This window comes from Carettochelys insculpta, chromosome 1 (genome assembly GCF_033958435.1).
Source record: "Carettochelys insculpta isolate YL-2023 chromosome 1, ASM3395843v1, whole genome shotgun sequence".
NCBI classification, from domain to species: domain Eukaryota; kingdom Metazoa; phylum Chordata; order Testudines; family Carettochelyidae; genus Carettochelys; species Carettochelys insculpta.
Window position 1 is genome coordinate 250,469,317 of NC_134137.1, and position 18,930 is coordinate 250,488,246.

The window sequence follows — 18,930 nt, forward strand, 5'->3', positions numbered from 1 at the left end:
CAAGTTTATGCAACCGATTTGTGGAGTTTTATCACAACAAAGAGAGGTCACGTTTGGAATTTGTAATGAAGCCTGAATTCACCTAGTTTTGCCTGGTTTGGTTTTCATTGGGAACATTCTGCTCTAGTTGCTTCACTAGACAAGTTCCCTTTCATTCATGCTAATGGACTAAAGCACTGTATTTTCAGCTAGGAACCATGTGACGCTTATGCCACTAATAAAGCAAGAACAAAAATCCTTCCATCAGGATCTATTTAACACATTCACAGTTTTCTTTCATTTTTCTGTCATATTTCAACAGCAGCTAAGGGGTTAAATTTATCCCTGCTATGTTTCCGATGGAGATAAACTGTGGGTGAATTTAGCCCGCTGTCTGTAACTTCATTAAAAAGATCTTGAAATACAGTTTACAGTTTTTAACAGTTGGTGAATCTGAACACTAATCAAATCCTTTGAACGGAGCACTTGAGTGGGATGTTACTAAAACAAGCATGCATTGGTATTTTACACCACCTCTTTCTGTTCTGCTGCACTGCCAAGAAAGGCAACGTTGCTCATTTCTGTGTTCATAAATGACTTCCAGAAAGATGAACTTTCTGCTACAGACGAGAAGCACATATGTTTTGTGAGAAAGACACACTCCATCCCATGCCCACATGTCTGCTCTTCAATTGCTACGCTGACCTAATACCCATCCCAAAGCCTGTGAGCAGGATATCTGCATGTCGGTTGATCTAGCACAGTTGTGTCCAATAGGAGTTCAAAGATCACCACACTCACGGTTGTCGTCTTTCCATATTCAAGAGCCAGGCACTCCCAGCCACCCCATTCTAATTCAATGCCAGTGACTCGCCAGGGCCACCACATGCTTCTCCCACTAAGTGATGGGGCGCGTGTGCGAAGCTGGTGGACGGCTCTCCCTGTGTGCAGCTCTCAGGAGCAGCTGCATTTAAAGGCTCCAAAAGCTGCATGTGGCTCGAGAGCCACGAGTTGGTCACCCCCATATTTGCCACAACGCAGTGTCCCATTCACCATATCTGGCAAGTGGTGAATGCACTGGACAACCCTGATTTAGCACAATCGTTCTCCATCAAGGAGCATCTCATCTCCAAATTGTCCAATGCAGTAGTTCCCAGCCGTCGCACTGTGTAACCCTTTGCACCACATAACCTAATAGCCCCACATACCATTCGTGTACCCCCTCAATCACCCACTTCAAACCATTCATGAACCCCCATCAAAGCCAGTTCTAGACGCTATGTACACTTCATTAAATGAAAAAGGACTCCATAATGTACATTTTCAGACAGCAATTAATAACATTATTGGAAGATGTTTAAAAATAATTTTTGATTGTAACTTTGCAGATTATTTAAAACTTACTCTCTATGATCATTTTTGTTTACCTTTTATTTGTTTTCCCACAAACCCGTTGCAAGACCCTCATAGATCCCCAGGGGTCTGTGGGCCCCAGGGTGGGAACCACTGGTTTGTGGGCCCCAGTTTGGGAACCACTGCATAGTTCTCAGAATACTCTGCCTCACAGACCACCAGCAAAGGCCTTGGGAACTACACTGACAAATGTTCCTCTTGCTCAGCTTTTACCAGCCAAAGTCCCAACAGGCAGCACACAGATATCCATCATAGTGCAACTGTATACGGTGTATGCAAATAATGGCACAATTTCTCAGCTGTCTCTCTTTTTAAAGCTTTCATGAACCAGTATCTCATAATCCTTTGCACCAACTCTCACAGCACTCCTGACAATACTTGAACTCCACTTGAACATCTCTCCTGGCTGCTGGGAGTTACAGCTTCAGCTTCTCTGTCTTGCCTCTCTCTTCCATTGCCATTCTCTACACCCCTCAGTGCCAGCCTGGCTTCTGGGAATTGAAAGCAACATGTGTCTCTTTTCTCCCCTTGATTGGGTGTGGGGGTTTTCACAGAAACTCTCAGACACTTGTCTCTCCACTTCTCACTCTCCCTAAAACACATGTAACAGGAAGAACATTCTCATGGTCACACCACCATTCAACTTCAAGACCAGGCAGTGTGAGCAGAAACCCAGTCAATGGCACATGCAGTTGTACTGGTAAGGAGTGTGCCTACACCAAAAACCTACTGGTAACCAACATGGTGGAACAACTCACAGACAGAGCTGCAAGTCTAGCTAGATTCTTAAATTGGCACCCATTACTCTAGGTCATGGGTGTCCAACCTTTTGGCTTGCCTGGGCCGCATTGAGTGAAGAGGAATTGTCTTGGGCCGCATATAAAATATATAACATAGTTAATGTATATAAATCACATAATAATGTTAAAAGTTTACGATCTTGTGGGGCCGCATTACTAGCTGTCCAGGGCCGCATGCGGCCCGCAGGCCACGGGTTGGACACGCCTGCTCTAGGTCTTCTATATAGCTGGAAAGGGGAAATGATCATGATGCACCAAGCAAAAAGATCCTAAGTGTCACATAGCCAGAATCTTGTGTTCCCAGAGTCCGCAGGAGCTTTGTCGCTACAGAGGTTAGACAGGCTTTAGTTCAGATCAAAGTTTTGCTTTGACATTCTAGGTCAGGGGTCAGCAACCCCCAACACAAGTGCCAAGAGTGGCACATGAGCCAATTTTCATTGGCACGTGACGTGGGAGCTCAGCCCCACTCCTCCTGCCCCCCATGAAGTCGGAAGCTTGCTCAAAGCCTGTGGATTAGCAAAAGCCCAACTAATACTGCCAACCACCAACTGAACAGTAAAGCTCTGCATCTTTATTTATTTATTGATGAAGCTGTTGTAAGTAGGACTATCAGTGACTTTAGAAAGTATCACTGACACTTGGACCATACATAGAAGTCGAAAGGTCAGATTTTGGCACTCTGCCTTGGAAAGGTTGCTGACCTCTGGTCTGGGTTAATTCAAAGCACAGAAGTATCAACTTTTGCCTAGTTTCAGGCAGAAACCGTGCAAACTAATGGGGCTTTGCATTATTTCTACCCAGCCTGTGCCCATCCAAATGTCTGTCCAAATTCCTGCAAATAGTTCATACATCCTGACAAACGTTATCTGAGTTATGGGCTGGTCATAAAACCTCAGTGACCGTAGATTAGGGACTCTCTCGGGAAGGTTAGCAGTTTTATGTGCTGATTCTTAGGTCTACACCATTTTTTTTAATGCTGGTAGTTTACAGGCAAATCAAGGCATATGCTGAGCAGCTGTAAGCTTGCATGGTCTCACTGGTTTCAATGTAACAATGCCAATTCACTCCAGCAAAGAATCTTTGTGGCCCTTTATCTGTCCTTCTAACAAAGAACTTATTCAGATTTTCAGAAATCTGTAATGGGGATCTGAGAAGAGACTTTAAACATTGGCATTTGCAGAAACTTTGGGACATGTTTTCTTTAAAACGTTAAATGGATATGTTGCATTCCCTAGTTTGTTGTTTCCCTTCCACCCTCACCTTATAATACAGCAAGTCCTACTGAAAATTTCTATTTTGTAAGTGAGGCTAGAATTACACCCTACAAGACAAAATTGAACTTTTAGAGCTATATTTTGGAAGACCAGGGAAAAAAACGATTGAAACAAGCCTTTATCTCTTTAGAAACTCAGGTGCTAATCATTCCAACTTTTGCAGGACTGGGCCTTTGACTCTTAGGTCTCAGAGATATTTTGATAAGATGAAATGTCATGTGCTGCAGCTGGATTAATACAATAAATCATAACAATTCAAGTGAAATAATCTCTACACTTGTTAGAGTGCCTAACAATGTATTTACTCAGCGGAAGAGTTTATCTTCTGTTGGCTGAATAATGCTCAGAATCAATACAAACACTCAAGCATACATTTACTTGAAATATGGTCTTCAAAAAAACAACAGGCATAGCAAAACATATATGATACACACCGCAACACAGCCACATGTACTATATATGATATATATATATATCATATGATATATATATGATACCAAAGCCACATCTACTATCTCTCTAAAAACTGTTAACCAAAAAAGGCCAAATCCCTAGAGATGCCAAGTGCCCATAGTGCTTACAAGAGCTGCCTGTGCTCAGGAGCTGGGTTATATTTCTTAACTGATTGCACGTATGTGCATGATCACAACAGATATCTGAGGGACTCCACCCTTTATTTCTGCCACTTTTTTGTTTGTGTTTTGTCCCACAACTGCGTTAGACAAGGCTAGCTTGTCACTTGCAACTTTGAATTGCCTCCCTTTAGCTGGCCTCTGTCACACCCTTCAGACTTTACAGATTTACTTGCTCTTCATCTCATAGTAACCCTTTAGTCCCAAGAGACACACGTGGTGTGTTTTATGGCAAATTACTTGGGATGTGGCTGTCGTGGGGGGAACAAAAGGGGTTAAGTTACAGTCTTTTTTTTAACTCCTCACAGTGTGGAAGATAAAAGAACAGCTGGTTCTTTTTGGACACTATTATAAATACATTGAATTAGAGGTTTATCATTATACTTACACCCTTTTCACCCTGACTGACTTTTGGGGGTCATAACAACATAAGTGGTAAACATTTTTTTAGCATTTACTAACCATCATTTAATGGCAAACAGGTTAATAAGTAACATAATATACATCAGCTGCACAGCAACCCAGTATTTTATTCAAAGGTATTTGATGTTTGGGGGAAAGATATGAAGGATTATATAATACTGCAACAGCAGTTTCCTTGGAAAGTAAATTGAATATATATTTGCAGGAATATTTATAGTTAGTTTAGTTCATATATGGAGTAGGACATGCAGTTGGTTAGTCTTAAGTGTAGCATCATGCAGATTGCATTAATGTTGGCAAATGCACTTTATGTAGAAACAGACTTTATGCTTACAATTATCCCAGCCCAATATGGAGTGTCTCTGACTAGTAAAGAAGAGCTGATGCCTGCCATAATGAAGCCCAGCACTGTGACAGGGATGCCTAACACCAGCTGTAACAAAGCAACCAGCAGCGGGAAACGGCAGCCACAACAAGTGTGGGATTCCTCCTCCTGGCCTGATTTGGGATCCCCTTTGGCTTTCTTCTTCATTGCTGGCTCCTGCTGCTTGGCTGGATCGGTGCTTTTCTCCCCTTCAGGTGCCTTCCCTGCCTGGTTCTGGTTATTAAGGGACGTGTTGTTCTGAGGTTTCTTCTCCTCTTTTCTCATGTTGATTAACTTTTTTTTTCCTGGCTGATGGGCGTGTTGAGTTTTGGGTTTTTTTTTGTTTTTTTGCCCCCGAAGCTTCGCTTGTGCTGGCTGAGCTGTTCCTGGTATTTGAATCAAGGAGGCTGAACAAATATGGAAAACATTTGGAGCAGATTGTCAGAGCTCCTAAATGCCACATATAGCCCAGAGAAGAGGGGGAATCAAGGGGGGTAGTGAACTGCCAACATGCAGAAGCCGATTGCCTGTGCTGGAGCCGGCTGTGCACATGAGAACTGAGCGTATGTAATCATAATCACTGCTTGTGTGAACTTAATTAATACGCAGGAAACCACTGTCTAGGCAGGGGCTGCCTGAACACATGGGGGATTAATTTGATTTGTAAGTGTGAAATTAACAGGCAAAGTTGATCACTGCACTGTGACTGTGTGCTGCTATTAGCACACAAAAGCTAATAGACTAAATCAGTGGGGTGTTATGCAGACAGTATGCAAATGGGTGATTTTTCATGCATAAATCCACGACCTGTATGTCTGAGCATATGTGGGGTGACTGTGTATCTGAAAAGAGTGTGTGACATAAAAAAAATTCGAAGCCAGCTTTCTGTATTTCAAGCAATCCAGATTTTTCCATTACTTTAAAAGACAAGGGGCGGTTTGGAATACTTAACAAATAGGGACACTGAGAGCTTATCTTAAAAATATACACTCTTTTTGCATGCATTATGGAAAATAATGAGACATAGTGATTATGTGCAGATATTGATGGAACATAAAATTGTATTTATTAGTACCTTAATTAATCAAGAAAGGAGCACCCTATTACCCCATCACACTTTCATATTTATGCTTATGAGTAGGACACACACAAGCGTACAGGTGAATGGTATTTTCTATAGACACATACGCTATAGGTCTGGTCCTGTGAGGGAATCTTTGCATGCGGTACCCTTGTCTCACTGGGGTCCCACCCACCCACAGGGCTTCTATAGCAGAACTGGGGCTTATTATATTGAAAAGATGCTTGAAGAGCTTGTACGTCAATATGTAAGAGAGGTAAGTAATGAGCATTTGAATGGTATGTATATGATAAAAAACGATACCAAGCGGTAAGATCCTGATTCAGCAAACAAGCCATTAAGTAGGGGGTTGTCTAACTTCTGTGGAATTACTCAAGTGCTTAAGACTAACCATTTACTTAACTGAGGCCTAAGTATATAAAGAGTGGCACAGTGGCCAAAAGTATCAGAGAGGTAGCCGTGTTAGTTTGGATCTTCAAAAACAACAACAAGTCCTGTGGCACCTTATCTGTTAGTCTATAAGGTGCCACAGTGGCCAAAGTTCAGCCATCCCTTGCATCCTGTGCCCCTCGACCCTGTGGCAGCAAAGCACTTAGGTTATGTCTACACTACGGTGATCTGTCAACAGAAGATAAGAGTCAGAAGAGATCTTCCAGCAAAACTTCTATTGACAGACCACATCCACACACAAAAGTGGATTGAAAAAGCACTCTCCTCTGTTGACAGACTACTTGGCTGTTCTCTCGACAGAGTGGCCAACTGGAAGCTCAGCAAACAAGGCTGCTCGGTGAACTGGAAACCCTATCTGTCAACAGAGCCCCTCCCTCCGGCCCAGGGTGTCTATAAAGCTGTTTTGTTGATGGAAAACTATTGACGAAGTCATTATTCCTGAACGTGGAGAGGCACGATGATGCTGGCGGAAGTGCTGAGTTTTCGCGGAAGTCTGTCGACCAAGTGTATTTTGAATGTAGACGCTCCATGGATTTTTCCGACAAAAGCCCAGTTTTGTCAGAAAAAACCTCTCATGTATATGTGTGTAGCTGTGCAGCACTTGTGAACACAAGGGGCCACATTCTGCTTCCCATACACGGGGACAAGGCCACGTGGCATAGCTGATCAGGAGCAGGGCCCAGCAGTCAGAGAATAGAATGTTTTATAAGAATGAATTAGAACACCGGGGGAGTGGAGAGGAGGGGAACCACCCGAAAGCTGGGGGTGGGGAGTGCAGAAAGGAAACCCACACAACCATTGTGAAAGGATACAGAGTCATGTTGGAGAGAATAACCAAAATGTTGAAGTATCCGAAGAGGAACATACAGAGGCTGAGGTTGCATCAAGGAAGCCTTTCCCTTGACTTATTGGCAGTACTTTCTGAGAAACTACTCTATTTCCAGCTCTTTATGGCATTTAGCAGCAATGAACTGTGTCAGCTGTATTAATAAATTATGATGTCACTTGTTTTATGGGTTAAGCAATATCCTCTTAAGATATTTATATTACAGGTGTACAAAAGAAAACTACTCCTGAAGTGATTTCGGACGCTGTTCTTGCACATAACTCACTAGTACCATCATCTCTTGTTTCCTGAAAAAAAAAATTAGGAAATGCTCTTAAAACTATAATATTGAAAGAGAAAATGAGAGAAAAAAATTGGAAAAAAGTTATCACCAAATATTTGTCATCTATCAAACTGAGTTTTTAATCTCCTCTTGGTGACAATATTGTATAGCATGGTCTATTTCTTTAAAAAAAATCATGAAAATGTTTTGCACTTATGCTTGTCATCTGAGACCTGAAAGTATTTTACAAAGGAGGCTTACTATATTTATGCCATTTTATAGATGGGAAAACTAAGGCACAGAGATTTCAAATAGCATTCTCAGGGTCAGCTCTAGAGCCAGGAAGAGTTGGGAATAGACTTAAGTTTCCTGATTCCCAGTTTCTTTCCAAGCTACAGGGGAAAAATTAATATGGTTAAATAATTAATGAACTTAACTAATGTACTAAATTGTATTTAAAAGACCACTAATCTATAAAGCTGAGGAAATATTCTTTTGGAATTTTCTGAGTTCCAGTTCTTCAATTGTGGGAAATCTATGCTTGGAGAAGGGTTCGAGGATGTGGGCAAAGGTGGAATGAAGCCTTCTTTGCATGTTGGGCTTGGGGCAATAAGTTAGAGCAGCTCAGACCTGCTTGTATTTATGTCATCTGGAAATGCACACTAGGGGGTTTTCCACAGATGGGCATGGCCAGAGTATAGCAATGCTCTAATCATATTTCCTCCCATTCCTGAACACACCCTCTACACCAGCCAGGAGATAACAGAGTTGGCTAACCCAGGAATCTCCAGTTGTCAGGTCTATATTACATTCCCTTTGCCTTGTTGTGTGGTGCAAAAGAAGCATTTGGAAGTGGAAGATGTAGTCCTATTTACACAGAGTGCTTTTTTGTGCTGGTATTTGCCAGTACTGAGTACCAGTACCTCAGCAGCCCCAGCCACAGGATTGGCTGAGGGTAGGGAGTGGGGAGCCAGCTGAGTACCAGCTTCTCTATTTTTTTTTAAAGCACTGCTTAGATATACCCTTCTCCCTGGTCTTTCCCCTCCAACTCAGATCTGCAGTGAGGTTTCTTTTTAAAAAAAAAAAGTCAGTAAGATTTTTAGTACCTGGATTCAGGTCAAATAGCTGATTAATGAGACTTTTTCTGAACAGGCCAAACCCCACCTGTTTCGTTGATGCAGACGGTGCTATTGATTTCAATGAGTTATGCCGCTGCGGATTTGCATGACTGACTGTAATGAGTGCTTGTGGATCAAGAATCTCTCTTTTTAAAATCACCATGATTCAGCGCTGAGGGACGGCCATCACAACAAGCCAGTTCAGTTGAGCTACATATCCAGGAATTACAATTACTACTACTACTTAACCCTTGTACTCCACGTGGAGCACAGTCATCTACAAGTCTCCTCCACTTCATTCTGTCTTGGGGCAAAGCTTCTAGCTGGCTCTAGGAGTACTCCAGTTGTTGTCTTTCAGTCTCGCTAGATCTTATCCACGTTGTCTGAGGTCTTCTTTTGCGTTTGCCTTGCAAGTTCCACATGAGAGCTTGATGGACTGCGCTGGATGATGGTTTTCTGAGCGTGTGGTTTAGCCATCCCCACTGTCTTCTATTGATTTCAATATCAATTTGTTTTTGTCCTGCCGTGTCCCAAAGCCCCTCATGTGTGATGAAGGCTTGGCCCTTCGATGTGAAGGGTGTACCTCAGGCATCTGTTTATGAATATTTAGGCTGTGATCTCCCTGCTTAGGACAATACTTCAGCAATGCAAATTGTGCCAAGTGAATTTCAGTGGGGATTTTCAAAGGGGTTTCTGGAGCTAAGACCCTTCCCATCTCCCAGAAAGTCAGTTTGGCACCTACCACTATTTGGCCCCTTCCCGCCTCAGGGCCAATTCCTTTAGCCCACGTGCAGGGAGCACCCCAGTCTGCTTCCCTGGGATGTTTCGTTATCTGCGGGATGACTGTGGGGTCAAGCTATGTGATTGCGACTGATAAGGCACGGACAGAACAGGCTTTAAAACTCCCCGTTTCACAAGCAGCTTGTTTTGCAGTAAGTAACGGTGTAGCATTATTTTTCTTATAAACAAAATAGTTTCCTACTCAGCCAATCATTTCATAGAGATATGTCTACACTGTGCTAAAATGTCTCTTATCACTGAGTTTCTGAGCCTGGGTTAGCTGACTGGGACTCTCAGTGCTGGGGCTGCAGAGACGTAAAATTACAGTGTAGATATTTGGGCTTGGACTGGGCTCAGGCTTGGAAACCCTCCTTTTTCATGTGATCTCTGAGCCCAAGTTCCAGCTAATGCCCAAACAGCTATACTGAGACTTTATAACCCCACAGCATGATCTTTATAAGCCCAAGGCAGCTGACCCAGGCCTGATGGATCTGCATAATTGCTCTTGGTATGTGCACACCTTACCTTAGCCTTTGTCTACGCTGCACACTGAGCATTCACTCAGTTTGAGCCCTAGCCCCATTTCTGACTATACGCAAGTCAGCCTGTCCCAGGCCAGCAAGCACTCAAGCCCCAGCCGTAGGAGTGTAGTAGGAAGGTGATTCAGAGCCAAGCTGACTCAGGTCTGAAATCTTGCAGTGTGGATTCAGGTGAAGCCACAGACCTGGGTGTGTGTAGTGCAGTATGGACGCTCTAGCCAGGCCTGGATCCAACAGTTAGAAATGAAAATTAAAATGCAGTGTGGATGCTCAACTGTGGGCTTGGAAACACCAAATTCAGGTCAAAAAGACCCAGGATTACAATGTAGCATAGACGTACTCTGATTTACTTCTTGTAGGCTACGTCTACACGTGCCCCAAACTTCGAAATGGCCATGCAAATGGCCATTTCGAAGTTTACTAATGAAGTGCTGAAATGCATATTCAGTGCTTCATTAGCATGCGGGCGGCAGCGGCGCTTCAAAATTGACGCGCCTTGCTGCCGCGCGACGCGTCCAGATGGGGCTCCTTTTCGAAAGCACGCCACCTACTTCGAAGTCCCCTTATTCCCGTGAGCTCAGGGGAATAAGGGGACTTCGAAGTAGGCGGGGCCCTTTCGAAAAGGAGCCCCGTCTGGACGCGCCGCACGGTGGCAAGGTGCGTCAATTTCGAAGTGCCGCTGCCGCCCGCATGCTAATGAAGCACTGAATATGCATTTCAGCGCTTCATTAGTAAACTTCGAAATGGCCATTTGCATGGCCATTTCGAAGTTTGGGGCACGTGTAGACACGGCCGTAGAGATGCAACATTCTGCCTTTACACACACACACACACACACTTTTTATCTTTATGAGCCCAGTTCTGATCCTCCCCTTTCATGCTGGATAGGACTTTACCCACAAACAGTCCTGTGAGCTTCATTTGATCTATCTGTGACTATAACTAGAAATCTAGCTATCCATCAACAGAGGAAAAGTAAGGGGAGGAGCATCTGTCCCTATGTGAAATTTAACATTACAGTCAGTACTGGTCAGATGGTTATATAACAAATGTAACAGTCAGAAAACTGTTGGCTGGCTTTCATTTGAAGAGGTTTAGGACTCCTGGGGAAATTAATCAGTTGTTAAATTAAGTTAGTAGATTGCCTTGTAATTTTAAAACATGGCATATATAGGTTGTCACAGTAACTATAGCACTACAGCAAGATATATTTGGTAAACTTTACTAAGTCATAAAATACTTGAATGGGAACATATATGTAATAGGTTTTTTTTTTTTAAAAAAAAAAGAGAAAGAGTTAGACAAAGGCAGCAAGTTGGGGTCAAAAACAAGGACCTTTTTGCTGTTGTACATTCATCATTGCCAACCCAGTCCTGCCTATCTTGCACACTGAAAAATGTTATGTTCAATTGGGGCATTGGGTCCAAGCTTGGCCCTTTGTTATTCTAAATGCTATCATAATTGTTAATTGTACTTTGTATTGTGCATCTCATTAAAAAAATATGTTATAGATATTTACAAACGTTTCATTAGCAAGTTAAAAAATTAATACATAGTTTTATAAATCAAAAGATTGAATAAAGACACTGAAATCACGTGCAATTTTCCAGATTAATTGTAATAAATCTTCTGCATGTCACTTGAATTTTCTAAGCAAGCAAAGAATGACGGTTACTGATTTATACACAAAGGACCTGGTTCAGAAAAGCATGTGAGCACATGCTTAACTTTAATTGTACATTAAGCTCATTCTTAAATTAAGCTTGAGTGTGCTTCCCCAACAAGAGACTGTTGTGAACAGAAGCTATAGAGATATCCTACCATTTATCTTGCAGCATGGAACTTTAATTTTTGTGTACTTTACTGTGGTGTTCAGATACTCTCTAATGTAAAATCTTGTGCTTTTTTTATTCCTTAATGTGCCAAAAGAAAGCATGAAGCCAACAACCCCCCAAAATATCAAAATGACCTCAATTTTGCAACATACGATTTATTTTTCTCTTGTCCAGAATATGTGTTGAAATACAGGTTACAGCTGCTATGCCACAGTCATTTCTATTTCTCTTCATAATTACAAGGATACTGATAAATGTAATTGAAGAAATCACTGATTTTTCTCCACTACAGTATCTTTTTCTAGAAATAAATCCACTCACTGATCTCATATGCTAATAAAGGTATTTATATTTATACATGTGTTTTTTAAAAACAATTCTCCAATAGAGCCAAATTAGTCTCAGAGTTGCAGGCTGGACACTGCACATAACAACTAAGGGCTGGATCGAAATTGTACCGGCAGCCCTGAGTATGGCGTGCTGAGTGTAGCTGTGCCACCCCAGACGTAATTCCAAAAAGGAACTGACTCAGAGGCACCTCTCTGAGTCAGTTCTCCCCTTGCTCCTTTGTACTGTGCAAACGGTGGGTGGGAGAGAGAGCTATGTGGCAATTGCCAGTAGGCATACTTGCTCCTTCACACCCAGCTAGCTCTGCCTGGGCTCACACCAGCAGCCATGGCTCCCACTATTCCCTAGCCCCACCTTTTCCTTCCACTTGCTCATGCAGTGAGAGTAGAGGCAGATCAGCAGAGCCTGAGCCAGGCAAGCCACTTGCAGCTGCCCAAGGGAATGATGGAAATTATACCCTCTTATTTCCCTACATGGCAGGTTAGGGCAACATCTTATATATATGGGGCCTTGCTTGTTTAACCACGGAATTCTATAAGCTTCCATTTATGTTACCTGGTATGAATCAAATATAACTATTTCCACTCAGAGCAGCAAAAGGAGAGAGAAAAGAAACCTATTAGATAAATTAGTCCAATTTTCTGTGAAAGCAGGCACATTCCCCACATGAAAAATGTAAAGAGTGTGCTCTCAATAGTCTTTGCCCTAAAAAATAAAGATTTTCATTTAGACTTCTGAAGACTGTTGTCCATTGATGAATGATGATAAATAGATACTATACTTTGCGCTACCATGGGTCCAGGGGAATTGGACTAGATAACCTCAAGAAGTCCCTTTCAGTCCTATGATGCTATAATAACTAGGCCTCAAAAGTAACTGAGGAACAGTTATAAAAAAAAAACAATATTAAAGATAGGCCAGAACAAGTCTGAATTTAGGTAAAGACATTTCAAAAGTTTGGGGCAGTCTCGGTGTGAGATTTTTGGTTGATTTCTACCATTTCCCTTATTTCAGTGGAACAACTCTACTTTTGTTTATGTTTTTGAATGCATCATATTCCTTTTTAAGCATAACTTGGAATAGGTCTGAGATGAGCAGTATTTTATGTGGGACAGGATATTACATGTGAAAATTTGTGTAACACGACTAGTTTTATATACAGGACACCAACATCAGAGTTGTATGACTAATGAGATCTCCCTAAACACATAATTTATATCAGCTACTGTTTTTCATTCACTATTTATTCATTCAGTCTACATTCCGAGGCAAATCTACAAATATAAAGAAAGTCAAAGGCAATGTAACTTAAACCTTCTTTCATTCACTGCATTTTCTATATTACAATAATTTAGACCCCTTTAGACTTTATTATACATTCTTAAAAGAGTGCAAGTCTAAATTACCTTCCTCTGGATCCCTACCCCTACTTCAGATGTATCATCTCTAAATTTGGCTTCCAGATTCTAAAGGAATTTAAATTGTCTTAGCTCACGCTGAGGGGATTTAAATCATTACTTTGCTGTGATGCCTAAAACAAAACAAAAAAAAGCTCTCAGCAAGCAACAATTAGTCTGTTCATTCCTGTCACATTGTGCTCCCCGTGGCTATCTGTATCCACCTGTTCTCTCGTTTTATTGTAAACTCTTTGGGGGCAGGGACTGTTTTTATTATGTAGTTGTGTAAAGCCCTTATTTGGATACTTGGGCACAACTGTGCTATAGATAATAATAGTAATGAGGCTCCACAAGGCTGGTGTGCTGCAAAAGAAAGGAACAAAGTGGATACAAGAAGGTATACGTTAAAACAGTACTTTAGTGTAAAGCTTAAATATTTTGGTCTAATTTTGGTTGTTGGGTTTAGTGTGTGGGTACTGGATGGTGCTTGTAGCCTATAACATACAGGTGTTCAGACAAGGTAAACTATTAGTCCTACCTGGCCTTAAACTCTAAGATTGCCTTGTTGGAACACAGGTTATATGGACATAAAAACTCTTTTAGGGTATGGCTACATTGCAAATGGGAGCAAAACTCCCAACCTAAATAAACAGATTTGTGTTGGCAGGGCTAGCGCCATCCTGCTAAAAATAGCAAGATGGATGTCACAGCACCAGGGAAGACTTATACTAGCCACATGAACCCACATCTATCCAATCCCGTAGGTCTGAATTTGAGTGGCTAGGCTATGGTACTTGCAGAGGCTCATGTCCCCATGCCTATTTTTAGCATGTTTGGACAAACCAGTGGGAGGTTCACTTCCAGCAGGTGCTTAGACATTATCTCTTCACACCACTATCTAGAGTGAAGGGAGTCTAATGCAGAATGCCTCTTGTATCATCTCTGAATGTGGGACAATGTGTACATTAACTAGATATCTTGGCCATTACACTTTCATGCCAGGTGCTAACTATTATTTGGTCAACAGAAGCAAGTCCTCTTATGCATGTTCTCCTGAGGATAATGGATGTCCCACACTATATGTGTTTACACAGATGGAGCACAAACACCTCGTAAGATACAAGCTTCCTCGGCATTCTGAAGGGACTGATAACACCCATGAGTGGAGGGAAAACTGGCTTGTTTGAAAAAAAAAAAAAAAGCAGATGCGTAATGAGCCTGACGTCTGTGTCACCACTGGCATATCTGTTCCATCTGGACCCAGGATCTTGCCAGTTAAGATATAGACAGAAAGTTAAGGAACCTACTGCACTGTTTCCCGCTCCACTGCGCTCTACTGGAGATCTGGGTCTATAGGTACCACAGGACTTCTTATTGTTTTTGAAGACACACGGCTACTTGGTATGTACAAAGACACTTTTGAGCTCTTTTGAAAACCTAGCTCCATGCCAGCCAAGATTTTCCGGAAAGGAGCAGACCCAAGCATAAAAGGTATCTCAAGTCCCCTGGGGCTTGTCTTAGCAACTGAGCAGTTGGCCACATGTGGGGCAATAATTTCAATCCCACAAAAAACTTATTACTCCTGATTAAGCAGGTTCAGACTGATTTAACTCTCTGTTACAGCACTGGTCTACAAAAAATCTATAAATTACTTTCTCAGATTAAAAACTAATTATGCCCTTCACTATCGGTAAAACAGAGGCCTGAAGTGAGTTATAGTATGTTGTGGTTGCACAACAAGTTTCATCTTTTTGATTCCCTTACGTTTACTAGAAAAGTAAATCATGATCAATGGTAATGATAGGTAAGGCCCTATTTGAATTGCAGGATGATTGTCCAAAAATTGCAGCTGAGTTGTGGACAAGTCATGAAAATTGCAGAAAAGTAATAATGGACCTTATTATTTGTAGCAATAAAGTCCTTTACTACTTTCCTGTGATTTTCTACTGTTGGCCATCTGGGGCTCAGAGAAGCAGCTCCTGCTGTCAGAATTGTGGTGGAGGCCTAATATTACAGACTCTGCAATTTCTGCAATATCATAAGTTAAGGAGGGTTTTAATGATAAGCCCATATAATTTATGTGTGTGTCTCAAAAGAGGTTGATAGAAACCATTTGACCTTGAAAGGGAAGAATTTACTCCTTCTTTTCCTACTATAACAAGGACTACAACTACTACATTTGACCTCATAAACTTTGAAAGTTTAGCAAGCCCAAAGTTATTTTGAAAATGTTATTTCCTTTGCTTTATACAAATGTATTGCGTGGTGATCCCCTCACTTGTCTTCTGTGAACCCCCCGGGTCATCATGACTCATCAACTAAGAAACACAGTTCTAGCTTGACAAAGTCTAGGGCACTGAGGCATCTCCGATTTTAGAGGGAAGGGTATTCCACTTCTATCCTACCCACAATCTCCATTACAACGGTGAAGATCCCTCTCCTTGAGTCTGAAACAATCATTTCCAAATCCCTCATCCATAGTACCACAGATGCCCAATGTGATGTTTGCTCCTTCCAGGGGTGGGGGACGTGGATGACGTTTAAAACTCTCCCAGTTAAATAAATAGAAATCAATATCTGTAGAACATATACTGAACTAGTGAATGTGCATTTCTAAAGCACTGCCCCTTACTCTAGCCTAGGCACTCTTCCCCTGGGTAGAACAATAGGGACAAAGCTAATTCAGACATGCCTTTCACCCAACATGTCCAGTCAGCAACACTGATTGGCACAGGAGGAGATGGAGTTATGTCTCTGCCTAAGCTCCACCCACTTGCTCACAGAAGGGCATGTCTTAGTCTGGGTCCCTACAGTCCCTTGAACACTGGGAGTAGGATCCAAGAAGACTGACATCAGCATTGAAAGGAGGGAGGCTCTCTTCTTCTCTTGTGCAGCTGCATTAGGGCTTAGCACAATCTAGCCTTAATGTGTTAATAGTAATTATTTAGACTTTGTATATTTCTTACAGAATAAACTAGTTACAGCAGTAACCATTTTAAAGTTAATACTTTGTACTTACATAGCACCTTTCATCTTTCAAAGTGCTTTACACACATTAATTATTTACTTTTCTCCACACCCCTTTGATCTAAAAAAGTAATATGTGGCTCATTTTACAAACAGGGAAACACATAGTCAGAAGAGCAAATTCTTGCCTGCTGCTAAACTGATGAAATCCCACTGGTGTCAAAATGGCTTCTCAGGTACTGTAGTGGGCAGGATGTGGGAGGTAAGAGCTATGACACTTGCATGCAGTCACAGAGTAAGTCAGTGGCAGAGCCGGGAACAGAATCCAGAATGTTTACCTACAGCCCTGCAGAGGAGGGAAAGGTACGGGTTTGGGGTACGTCATAACGTACTGTTGATTTAGGCTGCGTATGTGTAATGGGCAAACTTGTGAGTCAGTGACAGCTGCCTAGAAAATAATGCATCCAGAACTCCTGGTGCAAAGAGAGAAGCAGACTACAAATCTGGATGGGTGAAATGTTAAATATCTGTATTATTAGGATGCAAATATTTGGGGTTGAATCAAGCCTCGTGAAAAGGTAAAGATTTGGAATTGCTATTGATTTGTGTGAACATTTATCTTCAGAGGAAAGGCTTATGCCATTCTTTTTTGGTTACAAAAAATAACTAGCGTGTATTGATAATGCTTATATTGAATGTTGGTGTAATTTTCAGAATGACTGACAGAGTCTGATTTGAAGATGAGTTTGCTACGGCATTTGTTATTGCTGAATAGCGAGTAATTTCTCGTGCAAACTCACATACTGATGTTATTTATGTGTTTGGATTACAGTGATTATGTGGGGCTGCTGCAAATGCACTCAGTGAGTTTTTTATTTTTTCAAATCAAAATCCTTTTTTTTTCTTCCCTTTTTTGTTTTTTTCAAAGACCATTTAAAATGGTTTGGAAGTGCAAGGAGTGTTGTCTAATAGACAGAGCAGGAGGCTGGGAATTGACAGGCTTAGGTTGTATTTCCATCCCTAACTGGCATTTGCCCCTGGACAAGTGCAGCCATGTTTTAGTAGGTGCCCCAGGCTACGTCCACGCTACAGAGTTATTGAAAAATAAGAGATTTCAAAAGAGTTGCTTTATGTTACTTCCAAAGAACACAGCTACGTACAAAATGCATTTCAAAATACCACACAGTTATTTCGAAATAGCACTTCCAGACATAGCACTATTTCACAATAGTTCCATTGGACACCATTATGGCTTATTTCAAAATAGTGCTATTCTGTGTCTTAACAGCGCCTATTTCAAAATAGCTATTTTGAAATAAGTGTTATTCTTCCTGCCATGAAGTTTACCAATTTCAAAATAGTGTGTGCATACTCTAGACACTAGCAGAGTTATTTCAAAATAATGGCTGTTATTTCACAATAACTCTGTTGGGTAGATGTAGCCACGCAGTGTTGGGTGTTGAGAGGGTGAGCATCTATTCTTGACTGCCATTGGCTCATTCTGTGATCAAGGGCAAGTAACTTAGGTCCAGCTCATGGCCCAGTTTTATGTGCCTACAGAGAAGTCATACAGGGGAATAAAACCCCACACAAACTCCTACATGGCCGACTATACACTCTTACTGGGATTACTTGAATTGAAGGAATAAGTAACATGGAAGGAAGTTTATGAGGACTCTGAGGCTAACTCCAGACCAACTAGACCAGGGTTTCTTAAACTGTGTTCCGCAGGGGTGTTTTGTGAACAACGCACAGGTGTGCCATCAGCATTTGGAAAAATACACTGATGGTCTATGTTTTGTGTTATTAAAACCAGATACAATGTTACTTCTTCATTGCTATGATACCTGATCAAATTACTTCATTTTGTTTTTGCTGTATATGTTGCTGCTTGTTTGTTTTTGGTCTGACAACAACTTTTTGATGAAAATGTTCATAGGTGTCCCATGTAAAAACTGTTATTATTTGGTAGTCTGTGGTCTCAAAAAGTTTAAGAAGCACTGAACTAGAATATGCTGGCAAAACATCATCGATTGGTTGATATTATTGTATTTTGAGAGACCTCAGGGAAGATGTCCTGAATATAATCCTGGACGTGACAAATATTTTTCCTGTTAGTGAAAGAATTCTCAGAAATGTAAAGTGATGAAGATCTTCCAATTTTATGGTCATTTTGTTGCAAGCTAGACCACCAACAAAATGGATGGGAAACTAACTGTGTTCAAAGCCTTGTGGGCATAGGAATCCCAGTTAAAAGAGTGCTGCTAAATATCAGCCTCTCATTTAGGTCATTACCAAATGCATCATTGCAGTCAGCTGCACGCTGTTCTCATGTCAACTCAGTATGACCAATCCCATGGCTACATCTCAAACATTTCAGTACCGATTCCTTACCTATATAAATTCAAGGCTTCAATGGGC

The 18,930-nt window shown here is 41.5% G+C and overlaps 1 protein-coding gene across 1 annotated transcript in view; it reads right to left on the minus strand.

Annotated features, from left to right (window-relative positions):
- SSPN (sarcospan) overlaps positions 1-5,331 on the minus strand; it is a 43,073-nt gene extending 37,742 nt beyond the window's left edge. The window contains exon 1 of the mRNA XM_075004422.1: positions 4,856-5,331. Coding sequence (XP_074860523.1) covers positions 4,856-5,170 — 315 coding nt within the window. The 5' untranslated portion in view covers positions 5,171-5,331. The remainder of the gene's footprint in view (positions 1-4,855) is intronic.
- Positions 5,332-18,930: the final 13,599 nt, after the last annotated feature.